Source organism: Stylophora pistillata, chromosome 7, assembly GCF_964205215.1.
Source record: "Stylophora pistillata chromosome 7, jaStyPist1.2, whole genome shotgun sequence".
Classification (NCBI taxonomy): Eukaryota; Metazoa; Cnidaria; class Anthozoa; order Scleractinia; family Pocilloporidae; genus Stylophora; species Stylophora pistillata.
The window spans coordinates 1,345,483-1,361,416 of record NC_142525.1 but is presented as its reverse complement, the minus strand read 5'-3'; the positions used below and the strand labels follow the sequence as shown (position 1 = coordinate 1,361,416).

At 38.0% G+C, this 15,934-nt stretch overlaps 1 protein-coding gene across 3 annotated transcripts; it reads right to left on the bottom strand.

The window, feature by feature from the left end:
• Positions 1-38: 38 nt before the first annotated feature.
• Positions 39-11,987, bottom strand: LOC111328489 (presenilin-associated rhomboid-like protein, mitochondrial). Of its 3 annotated transcripts, none has more exons than XM_088726809.1 (10): positions 11,847-11,987; positions 5,467-5,617; positions 4,875-5,003; positions 4,080-4,224; positions 3,134-3,235; positions 2,508-2,552; positions 2,281-2,360; positions 1,538-1,639; positions 1,262-1,359; positions 39-944 (listed from the first exon to the last, which is right to left on the bottom strand). In XM_088726809.1, the coding sequence occupies exons 1-10, from the start codon at positions 11,882-11,884 to the stop codon at positions 848-850; spliced, it is 987 nt and encodes a 328-aa protein (XP_088582935.1). In that variant the 5' UTR covers positions 11,885-11,987; the 3' UTR covers positions 39-847. The 3 variants fall into 3 exon arrangements, with proteins under 3 accessions (XP_088582935.1, XP_088582937.1, XP_022788665.2); XM_088726811.1 differs by lacking the exon at positions 11,847-11,987 and adding an exon at positions 6,798-6,937; XM_022932930.2 differs by lacking the exon at positions 11,847-11,987 and adding an exon at positions 5,713-6,501.
• Between the last annotated feature and the right edge of the window lie 3,947 nt (positions 11,988-15,934).

The window sequence follows — 15,934 nt, the reverse complement described above, 5'->3', positions numbered from 1 at the left end:
AAATTTGCGTTTCCAGTCTACAATGAAACATAATCTAATGAGATCAACAAAAATATTTTAATATCCTCGTTTAACTACAACAGAACAAGGAGAACGAAGGTGTTAATAGAAAGAAAGAGTGGGCTGGTGAGAGGGAGCTGGAAACTAGGACACTACACCGAGACGAGGCGAGAAATAGGGTCCACTATTCCCTCGCGTAAGGGAGAAAACACTAGTTGGCGGCTGTAATTCGCCTTGCCTCATTCTCATTCGCAGAGTTCTTGTTTCTTTTGGTCACATGGTCGACCGAACAAGAGACAATAAGAAAAAATGAGAGGCTCTGGGAACGAGAATGGTTCGCCCTATGTACATATCATTTCTATTTTAGTAGTAAGCGCAGACTCGGTATGACAGTGAGGGGTACACTTTCAAGACAGATCATCGTAACGCTGAAAATATGACATTTTCAGAACCATCAAACACGGGAAGGGAGTCAACATTCCGTACAAGTGACTATCGTGGTTGTTAGACGCAATTCGGGATCAGTTACCATCTTTAGAAACTAGTGAGGTATTGCTACTCGCCAATCTAATGTAACTTTGAGACCTTTCAAGAAATGCAGCTGACAAGCCCGTTGGCGGAAACATCAACCAATCACAATCGCGCCTCGACATCCCTGGGGATCTATTGCGAGCCGCAATTACACGGGAACCTAAATCGACGTCTTTCTTGAAAAGAGCTCTCGTATAAAACAAGATGGTAAGGTTTCCAACAAGTGCGCAAATAAGGGGGTTTACCCGCAGTCTGACCAGTTTCTTCTTGTTAAAGACAGAAGATCTGAAGATGCATCTTACAGATGTTACAGGGTTCAAGTTCTTTTGCTTCCTTCTCGCAGCTTGTGCCACTCGGAGATGAACCAGCCCCGTTTTTGCCATATGTAATAACTGCCGTATTTTAGGTATAGCCTGTTGAAAGAATACAAGAAAAACCAGTTTGCTCCTGTTGAACGACTAGCAGAAAACAAGCACAACTGGTTTGCTCACGTGAAAGGAATACTGGAAAAACAAGTTAAAATGGTTTGTACGTGACGATAGACCACGGCAAAAACAATTGAGTAACAGCGGGGACACACACACACTTTTCTTCGCAATTTAAAGAACTCCTAGAATATCCAAATTCAGTGGTGTTCCTCCCGCGCAACTAAGGCTGTGAATGTTTAATCAATGCAAGCTTCACAGTAACAGCATTAAAATAACAAGTATCATTTGTATTGACTACTTACGCTCCAAATAAAACACCGCCGAGATGCGCCGCATGATCAAACAGTCTCCAACGCAGCAATAACCCGAGTAAGTCAAACCCAGCTATAGCTAGGAGGCCCTGGGGACGAGAGAAAACGATACAGCACATGATATTCACGTGACGATCTTTGGGCCAATGACGCCAAGAGCAGTCACGTGTTGTCGCCTTAATACTAATAAAATATAGGAATAGGCAGGTGGGTTATCAGAAACAGGCTAAAAAAAATCATCCTCAGGATTTCTTAGTTTGCACTTACCACTCCAGCAGGGAATGTAAAAAATGGCAGAAATACAATTGACAAGCGTATATCTGGTTGATTGATGCACACAAGCGATAAACACGCGAGCAATGCTCCTGACTAGGAAATAAAACAAAAAAGTGTTATTTAAGAGGTGAATTGAAAGGTGTTCAGTCTGACTGTCTGTAAGTTTCTTTGACTAGTTGACTGCTGACTGACTCACTGGCTGCCAAATCACTGATCGAGGAAATTACCTACTGACTGACTGACTGAGTAATTCCCTAACAAAGCAACTGACTCACTGACAGGCCACCTGACTCACTGACTGACCAAATGTATGAGCACCATGGCTGATTGACTGACTGAATGGCCGATTGACTGACTGAATGGCCGATTGACTGACTGAATGGCCGATTGACTGACTGAATGGCCGATTGACTGACTGAATGGCTGATTGACTGACTGAATGGCTGATTGACTGACTGAATGGCTGATTGGCTGACTGAATGGCCGATTGACTGACTGAATGGCTGACTGGCTGACTGAATGGCTAGCTGGCTGACTGGCTGACTGGCTGACTGACTGACTGACTGACAGTCTGGCTGACTCTGTGGCTGACTGGCTGACTGACGGACTGACAGTCTAGCTGGCTCTGTGGCTGACTGGCTGACTGGCTGACTGACTGACTTACCGGTTGACAAACTGACTGACAGATTGAGCAGCCAACTGACAGTGAAGATAACTTAACTTTACATCCTTACCGCTCCTAGTGAAGCACCTACACCCAATGCACTGGTGAAACCAATCCTGAATACCTGACTTATGAATGATGCAAAAACACCTGGAAAATATACATTCGAGCAAATGTCACAAAAACAATGACTCTTTACGGCCAAGTTTCTCACTTCAAGACTCATCAGTTGACTACCTATGGATAAGTTGGGAACTGTTTGTCACAGTATGAATCTGGGACATTTTTCATGCTTACCTCCGGTAATGTAAAATGCAATAAACTGTTCTTTGCCAAGAAGAGCTGTAAAAGAAATACAACGTTTTTAAAAGTGAATCAAAAATTTTTGATTGCATTTTCCCAGAACATTATGGCTACTTTGGTGAAATATACAAGATAACATAAAAACTGTACTGAAATTTGTAAATCTTTAAATGAATTACCAACACTGACAACCATGGAGTCTGGAAGTAGTGCAACTTCAATTATCTGACTTAAATGGACTGGGCTGAATTAGAACACATTTTCAAATTATTGTACATTAACTGTTGACATAGGCCAAAAGTACTCACAAAAAATTTATTAAACCTAATCAACAACCTTTTACATTGACCTAAAATGTGATGTAAATCAGTTTGTTGCAAGCTGCATTAGGTGATTTGCATTACCATTGTTTTTCCTTTCAATCCAAATTAAACAATTCTTTTAAAACTCAACAGCTTCAGCAAGGCTTGCTAAAATGTGACTGATTAATATGCAAAAAAAATGTGACCAGAAAAGCAAGTCCAAATAATCAAAAACTCCAGATAATCAAGGGTTGACTGTACCACACTACCAACCACAAAAAACAGAGAGGAAACATTCCACTTCATCGTCTTACTCACCCTCTAAATGAGGTGCAAAATTCCAGAGTACAAACATGTTGATAAATAAATGCCAGATTTCTTTATGACTAAAAACACTTGTCAGCATTGTCAGACTTGAGCCTGGATATAACAGTATGAACTTCATCAAGAAAAGAATTGTCAAATACATGTTAACCCTTGAACTCCCAATATCTGATTGTTTATTCTCCACTCGAGCTGCTACACGTTTCCTGGTAAATTTGTTACGACAATTTGGTGTTTGATCAAGTATCAGCTTTAACCTGATAAGTTTGATTATTCTTATAACCTATTCATTAGATAATGTATGCATATAATGGAGAAAAGTAGTAAATAGTAACAATTACTGTAATAGAGTTTATTTCTGACCACTTGCAGCCTTAGGCTGAATTACAGGCACAGTTTAAGGTTGAAGACAGACGTCAACATATCAGGCGCCTCTGGCAGCCGTTTCAGTCCATCGATCTCACCTTCCCACCCATCCCACCCCAGGGGAGGACATCCATCACACAGTAATCTGGTGTGTGGGAAATTAATGTCTCCTACCCCAACCCTGCAGGAGACGGGACCTCCACTTATTCGTAACACATTAATCCCTTCTGGGATTCAAAGGGTTTCACGATAAGGTGAATTATATGTCCATTTTGATTGTTTCTGGACATCACCATTAACCACATTTTGCCTTTTGGAGGATAGATGCATAGATGATGTCACCATTTACAACAGTTTACATTTAAAGGTAAAACAAAAGATTCCATGTTGCCGTGAGTCTGTTCAACACTAGATCACAGATGATGTCAAAATGTGGTAAAATGTGACACGCTCAGCTGACCCTCATGTGCCACTTTTTTTTCTCACCACATTTTGACACTATCTGTGACCTATACTGAAAAGACACACAGCAACACCGAATGTGTAAAAAATCTAAAAGTGACTTCTGACTCACCTGAGAATGGAGATGTTGTAAACCACTTGTACATGAAGAAATGTAATCTAGGTTGATACCATAACAAAAACACTGCTGTGTTTAGGAAGATAATTACAGCTGCTGTCTTTGAGCCTCCATGCAAAGAGTTCCACCATTTGTTTAACTAAACGAAAAAACCCTTATCAGTATGCATAGATAGATAGGTAGATAGAAACTTTATTAACTTGTCAAAGAACCTTCTAGTTTGGGGGATATCCCATACTAATGTGGGGACACAAATAAAATGGATAAAAATTATTTACAAAGAATATTACCTACTTAAGAATAAAATTAAGTCATATCATGTATGAAATTATATGAAATGAATTAAGAAGTACATAGAGCACAGCCCCTGCAGCCATCATCTAATAGGGAACTGAGGTCACGCTTACGTATGCACAGCCCCTGTAGCCATCATCTAATAGGGAACTGAGGTGACGCTTACGTATGCACAGCCCCTGCAGCCATCATCTAATAGGGAACTGAGGTCACGCTTACGCATGCACAGCCCCTGCAGTTATCATCTAATAGGGAGCTGAGGTCATGTTTACGTATGCTACAAGGAGTATTTGTTTAACCGTAAAGGGCTTCTTTAGTCAGTGATCATTTCCTGTATTCTCCTGACGTTAATGTTTGATTAAGGGATGATATTTGTAAGGAGAAATTAGATGCTAGACATTCTACATGGTCAAAGGGGTAACAGAATAGCTAATATATTCTAACAAATATAAAATAATTATTTTCCAATGAATGAATATAAAATTGAACACAAACCATATTGCGGAAGTCAAGTGACTTGGAAGAATAAGAAGAAGGCTTATTTGCCCTATTTCCTTGCACATACAAATTTCTGACTCTTTCATAATTTATAATTGAACATGTTCCAAAGCTCACCACTCCTGTCTAGAAATATGAAGGGAAAAAGTATGTAATTGGTAAATAACTCTAATTTAGAACCACTACAATATTGGACTATTTTGATAACATACAAAAGGAACTGTGAAGCCCTACAGAGGAGGGAAAAAAGCTATGAAGCCCTACAGAGGAAGGCAAAAAAGAGAAAGAGACTGACCTATCTACCCCCTTCTCCCACACCTTCCCCCTTCCCCCACACCCTCCCCCTTCCCCCACACCCTCCCCCCTACCCTTCTCACACTGCCTACATCTACCTTCCATCAAGGGAAGAACGGAGCCTGTGAAATGGAAAATTGAACCTGATAATTATTTGCAGTCGTACTAATCCTAAATGGTTCTTTGCACTCATTAATTTTTAATGCAGCCTCCTCCACTACAGTAATATTATTCATCGTAAAAGACTCGGGACACAATTTAATTTCTAAAAGGTTACTGTTAATGGAACACATACCAGCACTGTGAACCCCAAAGGCCGCATAATCATCCGTGATTTACTGACGTCGTCTGGTGTTTTAGGCTGATTTTCATTTTTTCCGGATGTTCTTCCATTTTGGTTGGAAGCCTTTCCACTCTCTTGCGAGTGAAACTGTCTTGATCTTGATCTAACACATGAAAACAAAGCAAGTACCGGAGCAATCAGTCGTTCCCAACGTCTTAATTTCTATCCTCTGAAAATAAAAAAAATTATAAGCACTACCTGGGAAAAGAAAACCTTACAGACGATGTTTTCCCACAAAGTTCACTTGTTCCGCGCCGCAAAAGAACGAACACGGCTGCCATCTTGACTTCTCTTTTCGGCACCAGTCTTTTCACAGACCAACCAAACACGGACAACGAGAGAACCTAAAGTGCTATTGCTAATTCATTTATTTAGGTATTTTTACATTTATTCATCTTTCTACCCACCTAGATGTCTATCTGTCTATTTTCATAGTATGAACTGAAAAAAGCACGAATTTTGATTGGTTCTTATCTATGATTTATTAGAGGACGGACTCATAGGTGGCGTCGCCACAAACAGCATTTTATCTTTTAGATCACAGATGACCTCAAAATGCGGCAAGAACAAAAAAGTGGCACATAAAGCGCTCTGATTTTCTATTTTTTTAAATAGATATCTGTCTATTTATCAAGCTATTTTCATCATTTCAGTGTTTTTATTTCAGTGTTTTTATTCATTTTTTTGTATATTTGCTTTTCAAGTTATTTATTTTTTCCCTTCTCTTCGTTCTTTTTCTATTTTCAGCTTGTAGCTAACCCTTCTCACTTAGTATTTTTCATTTCATTTTATAACGTGGTATGTTAGTTTTGGAACCAGTATTTTGCCCTAAACGATACATGGATAAATTAGGTTGTTTATGTACCTACAAAGTTCACTCTGTTTTCATCTATTTCTTCTTTACAGATCTCAGGAAAGAGTAAAATATAATTCTGCTCAAAATACAGATACACCTCATTTGGGACCAAGATCAAAAACCGAAGAAAAAAAAACTCCGCACACCATTTTACTCTCCAGCGACCATATGTTTCAGATTAATCATGCTTAGATTGTGACTCCCGCTGCGCTAAGGGGTTTTTCATAATTAAAAAAAAAACATTGACTTTCCATAAGAACGTCTCTTATTGTTTATTTCTTTTTGATATCTACCTTAAAAGGCATAAAAATAGACGTTGGGGGGGTTAATATTACGCACGGTACTACATCAGAGAGATTAAAAGGATATTGCTACACAACATTAGTTAAGTTAATACACTTCTTACGATCCTCTCGCGGTGTCCCACCTTGTGGAGGCCGATCATCCTAAAAGAGGGTCCTGCCCTAAGCTTGTCGGAGACTTTGTTATTTGTGCGTGACGCATATCAGATGAAAAGTGTGAACATTACGTCAAGAGCTAGAAGCACCGCCTGTAGTGATTTAAGACATTAATCGGTTCACATTACCAACGCAACCTTGAATGACCTTTTCAAATCAGTAGTTAGCAACCAATCACAATGTAGAGAATATCGTATAAGAGAGTGATTTCTTACAAATTTTCCAGAGTAGCTTTTACACACCCGTTGTAACAAAGCGAATGCGAGAGCGGAATAAAACAGTTTGATTGAGTTAAGTTCGCAAGAAGTCTATCCCCAGTACACGGGGCAAAGTTTACGAAAAGGTTATTATATTAGAAAATATGACCTAAGGACCACGGACGAGAGGCGGTTATCGATTCAAAGTGAACTTGTCGTGTAGAGTTGTGAGTGAAGAAAATGTTCACTCTGACAACTCAAACAAAAACACAAGAAAAAACTGAGTCAATGGAAAAATACCCACCACACCACTGCAAGTCAACACTCAGTAGGACTCCTGACAAGACAATCTATTTTTATTCAGCTCACGAACAGGAGTGATTAAAAAATAATTAAGCTCAAAAAAATGTTTGACATATATTGGCCATTACCCTCGGCGACGACAATGTTTGGTGTATTGTGCAATAATACGGAACCATTTGTCTCAAGTCAACAGAAGAGAACCCAATAAAAGATAATTAAAACAATGTGACCTGACGTGAAGGCACTTAGCTGTTTTATGTGCCGATTTCTTCTTCAAGTGTGTTTTATTTCGAAAATCTGAAGTATAAGCACTATAGCCACGGAAAAGTGTGTGTATGTATCAGTAGCACGATACTGGAATCTGTTGCCAAATTTCGCGCAAATGCTATTCGTGGCCAAACCGAATTAGGCCTTAATATCATTTTTCAATCAGACACCCTGCCAGAATGCGAGTGACAGCTATAGGTGAAGGACAAACACGTAGCGGCGGAAAGGTCGATACGCTAAGCTTTCAGTGATATGGGAAGGTCGCTCGACAAAGGAAGGTGACATGCAAGTGGCATTGTTCGGATAGTGTGCAGTTCCCTTCTCACGCAGAGAAAAATCCAGCCCTAAGAGAACTGAAAATAATTTCATACATAGAATAGCCGGTTATTTTTGCTCAAACTACGTTTGCTACACTATTTATACGGAGTAAGAATGATTTTCGGAATGAAATTTCTCACAATGTCTTCAGACATTATGAGAAGTAATCAGGTAATGTAATTAAAGTGTCGCCATGTCAGTGTAAATAGTTTTTTATCATTAGTTTTCAATGGGATAGGCTTCAAATTGTGCAAAAAATAGATACGCAAATTAATCATAGAAATTTTGGTTTGTGGTTATTATTATCTGGTTTTTAGGGAAGATCTTCCTTTAAACTTAGATTGGTGTCGGTTTACTACTCACCGTGATACAGTTTGTAATAGAATTGACGATGTCGAAAGCACGAGAACAAACTGTAGTAAAAAATGTTGATGAATTTACACAGATACAATAAAAAAATTCTGTTTATGGTTTCCCAGCATCTATTCAGGAAGCCACTGAGAGAAGGTTTTCGTTTGATTTATGGCAGGAAAATCCGGTTGCCCGGCTACAAGACCCACAAAAGCGATCATTCTAAAGTGAGTGATAATGAAATATCGGATCAGCAAACCCAGTATCTTTCCGTTTATTTCAGGACTATATCTTCTTGTGGGATATCTAACAAGTTTGAGGTTTAATTATAGATCGCAACACAATCTTTTTTCTTTCGGTGAACCACAAGAAGGTTAAGAATTAACTCGTACGTTTGTCCGAGAACTCTCATGTCACACGACGATTTTTTTTTCACGTTTTGTATTGAGTGTTGTGAGTTCTAACAACAAAACAACAAGGGCCGGCGCACCTTTACTAATCATCGAACAATGGGCAGTGCAGTAATCGTATGTCTCGCACGCAGAGAAATTTTTAACAAGAAAGTAGGATTTCCGTCCTTTAGGATTTATGTTTACAAATGCGGTTTATTGGTGTTTACCTCGATTCACCTCAAATCATGTTTAAACCAGGTGCTGCAAGCAAAAGAAAAGCCTGATACTATTTTTTTTGGCCTTTTTGCTTCCTGTTACCAGTAAAACAATTACGCCAACATAGGAAACGTCTGTCAAAAAAGACACAAAATTTCTCAGCTTACTTCGTTAATTGGTGGTGATTAAAAAAAAAAAAAAAAAATCAAAGGTCATCACTATTTCAAAAGCTTATTGATCTTTAAAAAAAAAGTAAAAATCGCGTTAGTGTATTTTTCGTTATATTTTTCCAACTGCCCCGCGGTCCGTTTAACACAAATTTATTACTAGTTAAAAAAAATAGTTTATGTTAATCTTTTTTCCTGTGACATTTAACACGGTCCGCTCAGTTCGTTCCCTCGATCTTCATTAATGTTTTAGGACTTTGGTTTGAGAGTTTTATGATATAAGAATGAAGGTAGACCAGTGCAGAAAAAAACTATGACCGCATAACTTTCTTTTCATGATCCAAGTGTGTGGTAATTTGATTGGATAATGCCCACTGATCCAGCCAGGGATCGCCGGGTGGTTTGGTTCCTCTCAAGTTTTGTTAGTGAACAGTTTTCACCACTACTTGAAACCGCGACAGCTAAGGTGCAAAGGAAAGTGTTTTGGTTTCTAGCTTAAGACCTGAGACGAGAAATCGCAGGAAAAAAATCCGGCTTAATAAACATATCATAGAGGAAGACATGATACGATGATTAGCAATGGGAATGGCAATAACAATAATCATGGTAATGATAATAATAATATCAATAATAATAATCATGGTGGTAATGATGATTTTACTTTTTACCTTGATTGTTAAGCACCTTAGAGCTTTTGGATAGGGCGCTATATAAATTGTCATTTATTATTTATTTATTATAATGATATTGGTTTAATAATAACAATAGTAATAATGGTGATGATGGTAATTATGCTGTTGATAATGGTAACGAAGAAGATGATGCTGATGACAGTTATAGTGAAATCATGATAACCTAATAGTAATAGTTAACAAAACGCTTAGAAGCCGAGTTGTACACGTTTGGCTTCTCGTACTTTGGTTATTGCATCTGATTGGATAAAAACCAAAGTCCCTTGCATTTCTCTGATTGGTTAACCTCAGTGTGCGCCAGTGTGTGACATTACGCTGGCACTAATGAAAATTTTCCCAACTTCAATGAAAGTAGTCAAATCAGTTTGGAGAGCAGATTTGAATAGCTCAGTGCACTTAAACACAAAAAATTGTTAAGCGGATCGTACATTTCGAAACACCGGAGGATGGTCTTAAACCGACCCCCCGCGCCCCTTATAAAAAAAGTTTGGGAAACTTTTCTTCTCTCTTAATTCTTCTTAAGATTTGACGATACTGGAAAAGATAATGGAGACCCTATATCCTTTACACTTAAAGTGAATTGAAGTAGTGAAATCACAATTTTATGAATCTGAAACCTTTCCGCATGAGGTCTGCTACTTATCTGTTATGCGGTTATTGCGGTATAAAAAATCACAATTAATCCGCTTTCTTGTCTGTTCTGCAATTAGCCCCTGGGCAAATAGTGTCAGTGAGTCGAGGGATTCGAAAACTTTAATCACGCGACGATTCCTATTTCGAATAAACACTTAAAAATGTGTTTTCCTTTCTTCAAAAGCAAGTGAATTGTTTCATAGTAACACGGTCATTGCCAACAGAGAAAGGATACTTCCGTTTCTTTTAGTCTCTTTTCTTTAAATGTCAAGACAAAGAGAGAGTTATTGCTGCAGAGCAAAACTAACCGTGATATTAATGCATTGGCTTTATATGGTAAGTTAAAAATATCTTGCGAACCCACTGCACAAGTCAGTTAAATTGTAGGCCTAAGTTTTGTAATCGGTACTTATTGGCGACGATGGAGGGTTCACGTTTAAAACTTTATCCTTACCATAAAATAGATTGCGTGAAGTGTGATTAATCGTGATATTTTTTCACACTTTTCGGTTTGGTTCTTTTTTCGAAACAAAATATGCCACAAATGTCCTTGATTCAGACGCTTGACTGCTTGGAGACTCTTAACGATTTATTTATGTAAACATCGCAAGTGGCAAAGCGTTGCTACGTCTAGTTATGAACAAAAATTTTTGTTAAGTTTTTTATTTTATCTTGTACGCTTCAGGCTGTTAGGAGATTCACAAAATCCGGAAACTGGCTTTCGATATTTCCTTTTTGTAGAGCTTATTTATTTATAAAATGACAGAGTGCTTTTGATATGAAACATTCATTTTTAATTTAATCACGCGATTTCACCGCCCTTTGATTACACTTTTATCCTTATGATGGCGCCCACGAGCTATCAGTTAATAGTTTAAATTTTATTATTAAAATCAGTAAACCCCTTCTGAAAGTCCTGATAAAAACATTCAACTAAGAAAGTTGCAAACATTTCGCTTCTGATCTCAGTGATCGTCTATTAAAAATAGTGATTTGTTTACATGGAGGGAAATGCTTTCAAATCCTTTCAAGAAGTTTTGCTAACTCTTCGCAATGAAAGTTAAGAAGTATATCATGAGTTTGCGACCGCAGTGAAGGTTCACAATTGTGGAACGAATCGTTAATTGCTGGCTCTTGAATGACTGTCCCCCCTGTAAGTGGAGTCTAATTGTGTTTTCCAGCCAAGGTAACCATTAGCTGACATTAGAATTAATCACAAAAAATGTCTTTGTTCTCAGTTTCTCGAGAGGCCATTATTAAAGTGATAAATGACACGCAATTTCGTCTGCCCTGTTTCACTTCATTGCCTCGAGCTTTACTGAACAATCGACCATGCGTTCAGTTCAACCTGCTCTAAATATCATTAAAAGCACGACCACGAGTGTTCTGGAAGTGTCTCCTCGGCTTAATGATTCTCTCTGACTACAAACGATGTATTGCGCAAGTTCCCTTCTTTCAAATGGGACCGCCTTCTCGACTCACCTTCTCAGTTCCAGGGTCTTTGAGAACCAAAAAAACATCAGCCTTTTTTCCAAGACGAAGATAATTCTAACCGGCCTGAGTACTGATCATATCTTTAAAAGGTTTAAGACAGGATATGTTGAAATTCCAGCCGGCAGATAAGAATCACTTTATTTCAATTATGAAATTTTAGACATCTCCTAGCTGCAGGACAAATTCATAAGTTGCCAAGAGCCGTGGAACATGAAACTGTCCTCATAAATAAAAGATCCCGGATGCTGCTAAAGTATTTATATTGTTCAGTCTGCATTTTGACTGTCGCTCATAAAGATTAATTGAGATGAATTTGATAGATTAGAAAATATTTTGAATATAACCTTAGAAGCAGGCTTTTTTGAAGAACCTTTGTATCCATCGCTGCAAATGGTGGATTTTTCACCAGATGTCGTAAGAAATAACCTTTATTTCCAGTGAACTTCAAAAGGAAGTTTATTAACTTAAAATTCCTTAGAGAGGATGCAAGTTTCCAAAAAGCTTGCTGTACAATTTATTAGAAAGATTCAAATGTATGCGGTATTGAATAATTTCATTCAAATTTTGGATACTTTTACAAAGTTTTTACACAAATTTATCTTTTATCTATACTTTAATGTAATTTATTAAGATTTTTTATTTCAGGTGTTTTCAAAATATTTTGATGTAATATACAGAAATAAGCGGTCAGATTGTCATTTTTTTCGCTCTGCTTTCCCAGTGAAGTGTATGTCGGAATGTATGGACGTGTCGTCATGCATCGACTGGGTCTGCCCCAGCCTCGCCCATACTTCGGAAATACTCGTCCCCTCACCTTTCCTAATCGGTTAGGACGGATATAACCTCTCGGGAGTACTCGGGTCTCAAGAAAGCTCGGAACAGTAGTATTATCACTGTTCAGATTTGAATGCAGGATGACATTGAGTTGGAAAACAGTTGTTTCTTTTTCAATCTTTTTCCGGTTGCAGTTTCTGTTTTATTTCGAAAGATTTACCTTTGTGAGCCACCAAATTGTTTTAAAATAGCAAAGAATGGCTAAAATAAGAAAAACAGAGCAGTTCCGGCGATATCGCGTGATGAGATATAGATTACAACACGCGGTTTCGCGAGCGTTTGTTATCAGCGCACAGAGTAAGTTAGTTCAAATATCTACCCTTTCCACGTGTGCTTACAAGGTAACAAGCCGGTTGTTCTGTTGTTTTGATTTAAGTCTAACTGGTTAAGACTTTTTTTTTTGCACCATTACTTGACATGGTTATTGAAAGGGAATTTTGTAGTATCTGATACCATCGCAATTAATTACTGAACGCGTAGTATTGAAAATTTGATACTAGTTGAGTGAGAACTTCGACTACTAGGTCAAGTTTATGACGAGAAAGACTTCTTTTGAGCACGTCGTCGGAAAATGGGTTTCCCAAGACTAAACTTTGACCCACGCAAGCCGGAAACGTTAAATTTCCAAAACTTTTCCTCTGGCTTTTGTTATCTCAAAACTGACTTGAAAAAAAGATGACAACCCAGAATTGCCTGTTTTAATGTTGTATCTCTCTCTCTCATGTCTCTAGAAAATTCCAGCAACGACGTGTTTACTTTAAGATTTGCAATAAATTGCGAGAACATATATTAGATTAACCCAAGGATAGTTTAATCTGGGCCGACCTCAAGATGAACTCAAATTGGAAGACAAACATAGCGTCTTGTTGCACGACTGAAAAATAAGAGCCGAAGGCGCATCGGCGAGTTAATTAAAGGTTGGCCTTTGTTGTATCCCATGAAGACAAATTGTCCACAATCTTTTTATTTGCCCCCGCCATGTGTTCTATGGCGAGCGAAAAGTTATCAAGTTACACGTGTTACTTTAAAACAAAGCCACCGATTTGTGGCATGGTTTTCCACTATTGCCATGCCTTAGTCATTTTGTTCACCACCTGTTAAATTTGTTGCTGACTTCAGCGACTTTACATTGAGTCCAACCTTCTGATTTGTTTACGAGCTGAGCCTTGTCAAAACAAAACGATAAATAAACTTATCTTAAGTTCTGGTTTGAAAGATATAAAAACAATGTTCTGAGTTGGTGAAACCACTACGGTTTTGCAAACAATAGAATTAAGCCTTTTCCAGTTTGGCTGTTTTTCAATTAAATACCTAACACTTAAGTGTAATTGACATCATCAGTCAAATCCGTACACTAAGAAGAAAGCATTAAACGTTAATTACTCCACTGAAAGCTAAAAAAAGGGGCTCTTACTAAGTCAAAGCCCCTTATTGGAGTTAAAGCTATAATAATTAAGTTGAAGCTTAAAACTTTAATGGGCTGGGGTCTTGTTTCGCGTACAGATTTAATAAAATGTTCCTTGAATCTCGGACGCGCCGATTGCAATAAAATGTCCAGATGTAGCACAAAAATATTAGGAGTTGGTGAAAAGTGCGGGTGACTCTGTAAAAGCATTACAAGGTGGTATAGTCAGTTATTTTGGTTTCCTCAGGAATTTCTAGAATGGCCAAAATTCAGCTTATTGTAACTAAATAAACATTCCTTAGTCAAGATCAGTTTCAGTACTGTATTTCAATATTGAAAACGGGATGCTAGTGTAGCTAGAAAAAGAACTACTCGTTTCCTCGTTTCCTCGTTTGTACAAGTCTACGCCTAATTCGTATCTTTGTCATTCTTTTTGTTTAAGTTTCAATTGTTACACTGGAATGTAAATAACTCTTTTTCAAAAAGACCCTCCCCACAAACCGCTCATTAACCGAATCTTTTTTCTGCTGTGTAAATTCCGTTTAAATTACCACCCAAGGGACTTGTCCTTCATCACAAGAACAAACGAGAACTCTGTGACTTTGTGTCCGCCGGAGCGTCACGTACGTTCCTTTCAATCCAACGTATTTTCCGCCGATGTAGCCTTTCAGGGCACAAGCATAAAAAGGGGGAAAGTTTACTGTGATACTAAGCAAGAAGGAAGTTAATCAGTTGCTTATTTAATTTACCTGACGGGCAAACGGTGATTAAAATTTCTGTTAGGTAACGGTTTGGCTAGTTTAGCAGGGGATAAAAAGAATACGCGTTACAGCCTAAATCAATCGTTATCTGTGTATTTTATGAATTGTTCCGTAAATTTTTTTATATACGATTGGATTTGTTTTTTTTTTTGTTTTGTTTTGTTTTTTTTATGAGTGAGTGGGGTTTTTTCAGCAGTAAGATTAAGTGCTAACAAGTGGCAATTCTGTCTGTTCACGAGTCACTTTCAAAACTTCGATTCCAAGCGACTTGCGATCGAAAATAAAATGCCCTTTTTTTCAGAAGCGAATTTAAACGAGGAACGTTGAGTTTCCAAAGGCAATTTTTGATGGAAAGGTGCTGACACATCGATCTCCCCACCATTTTATCAATACAATCAGCCGAAATATGCTCCTTTCTAAAAGTTTGAATTATCTGTCAAGCACAGTCAGTCAAGATTAATAACTTCCTTGGTTTTGCTTTCTCTCTAAGACAAAAGAATTGAAACTTGCTTATGTAGCCGCGTTGACGCGTTGAATTATGTTGTCTTACTGTTTTACCTTAGACGCGTAAATCCAGAGTGTGCTGTACATGTGATGTTAAATATTTAGAGAGCCTTTCAGACTAGACCACGAGAAAATAAAGAGATTTGAAGGAAAGAACTCTCAGGGCAATAGAGAGTGCCATTAACACCTCAGCTTGGAATATTGCTTGGTCTTACAGAGCCTTAAATACAACGCCTTTTTCTTTCTTAAGTTTCCTTTCATACAAAGGATCTGACCTACTGCTATTGTAATGATTTTTTTCGTTTTTGATGCGATTACTGGAGTATTTATCTGTTAAATTAACCAAGTTTGTTTAATGCATGCGGAAATTAGCGGGGGCGATTTTTTTTCTCACTCGAATTTTTCTAATCAGTCTTTAATCTTGTTTGTATCTCTGTTGGTTATTTACTGCGTAGAATTTTCTTGGCAATCGTTGTGCTAAAAAAACCCCTCGGCTTAGGGCATGTAAATATAAATAAATGGGTGATTTGTGGAATTCACGATATTTGAGTTTTGATTGGTTAGCGGTAAAA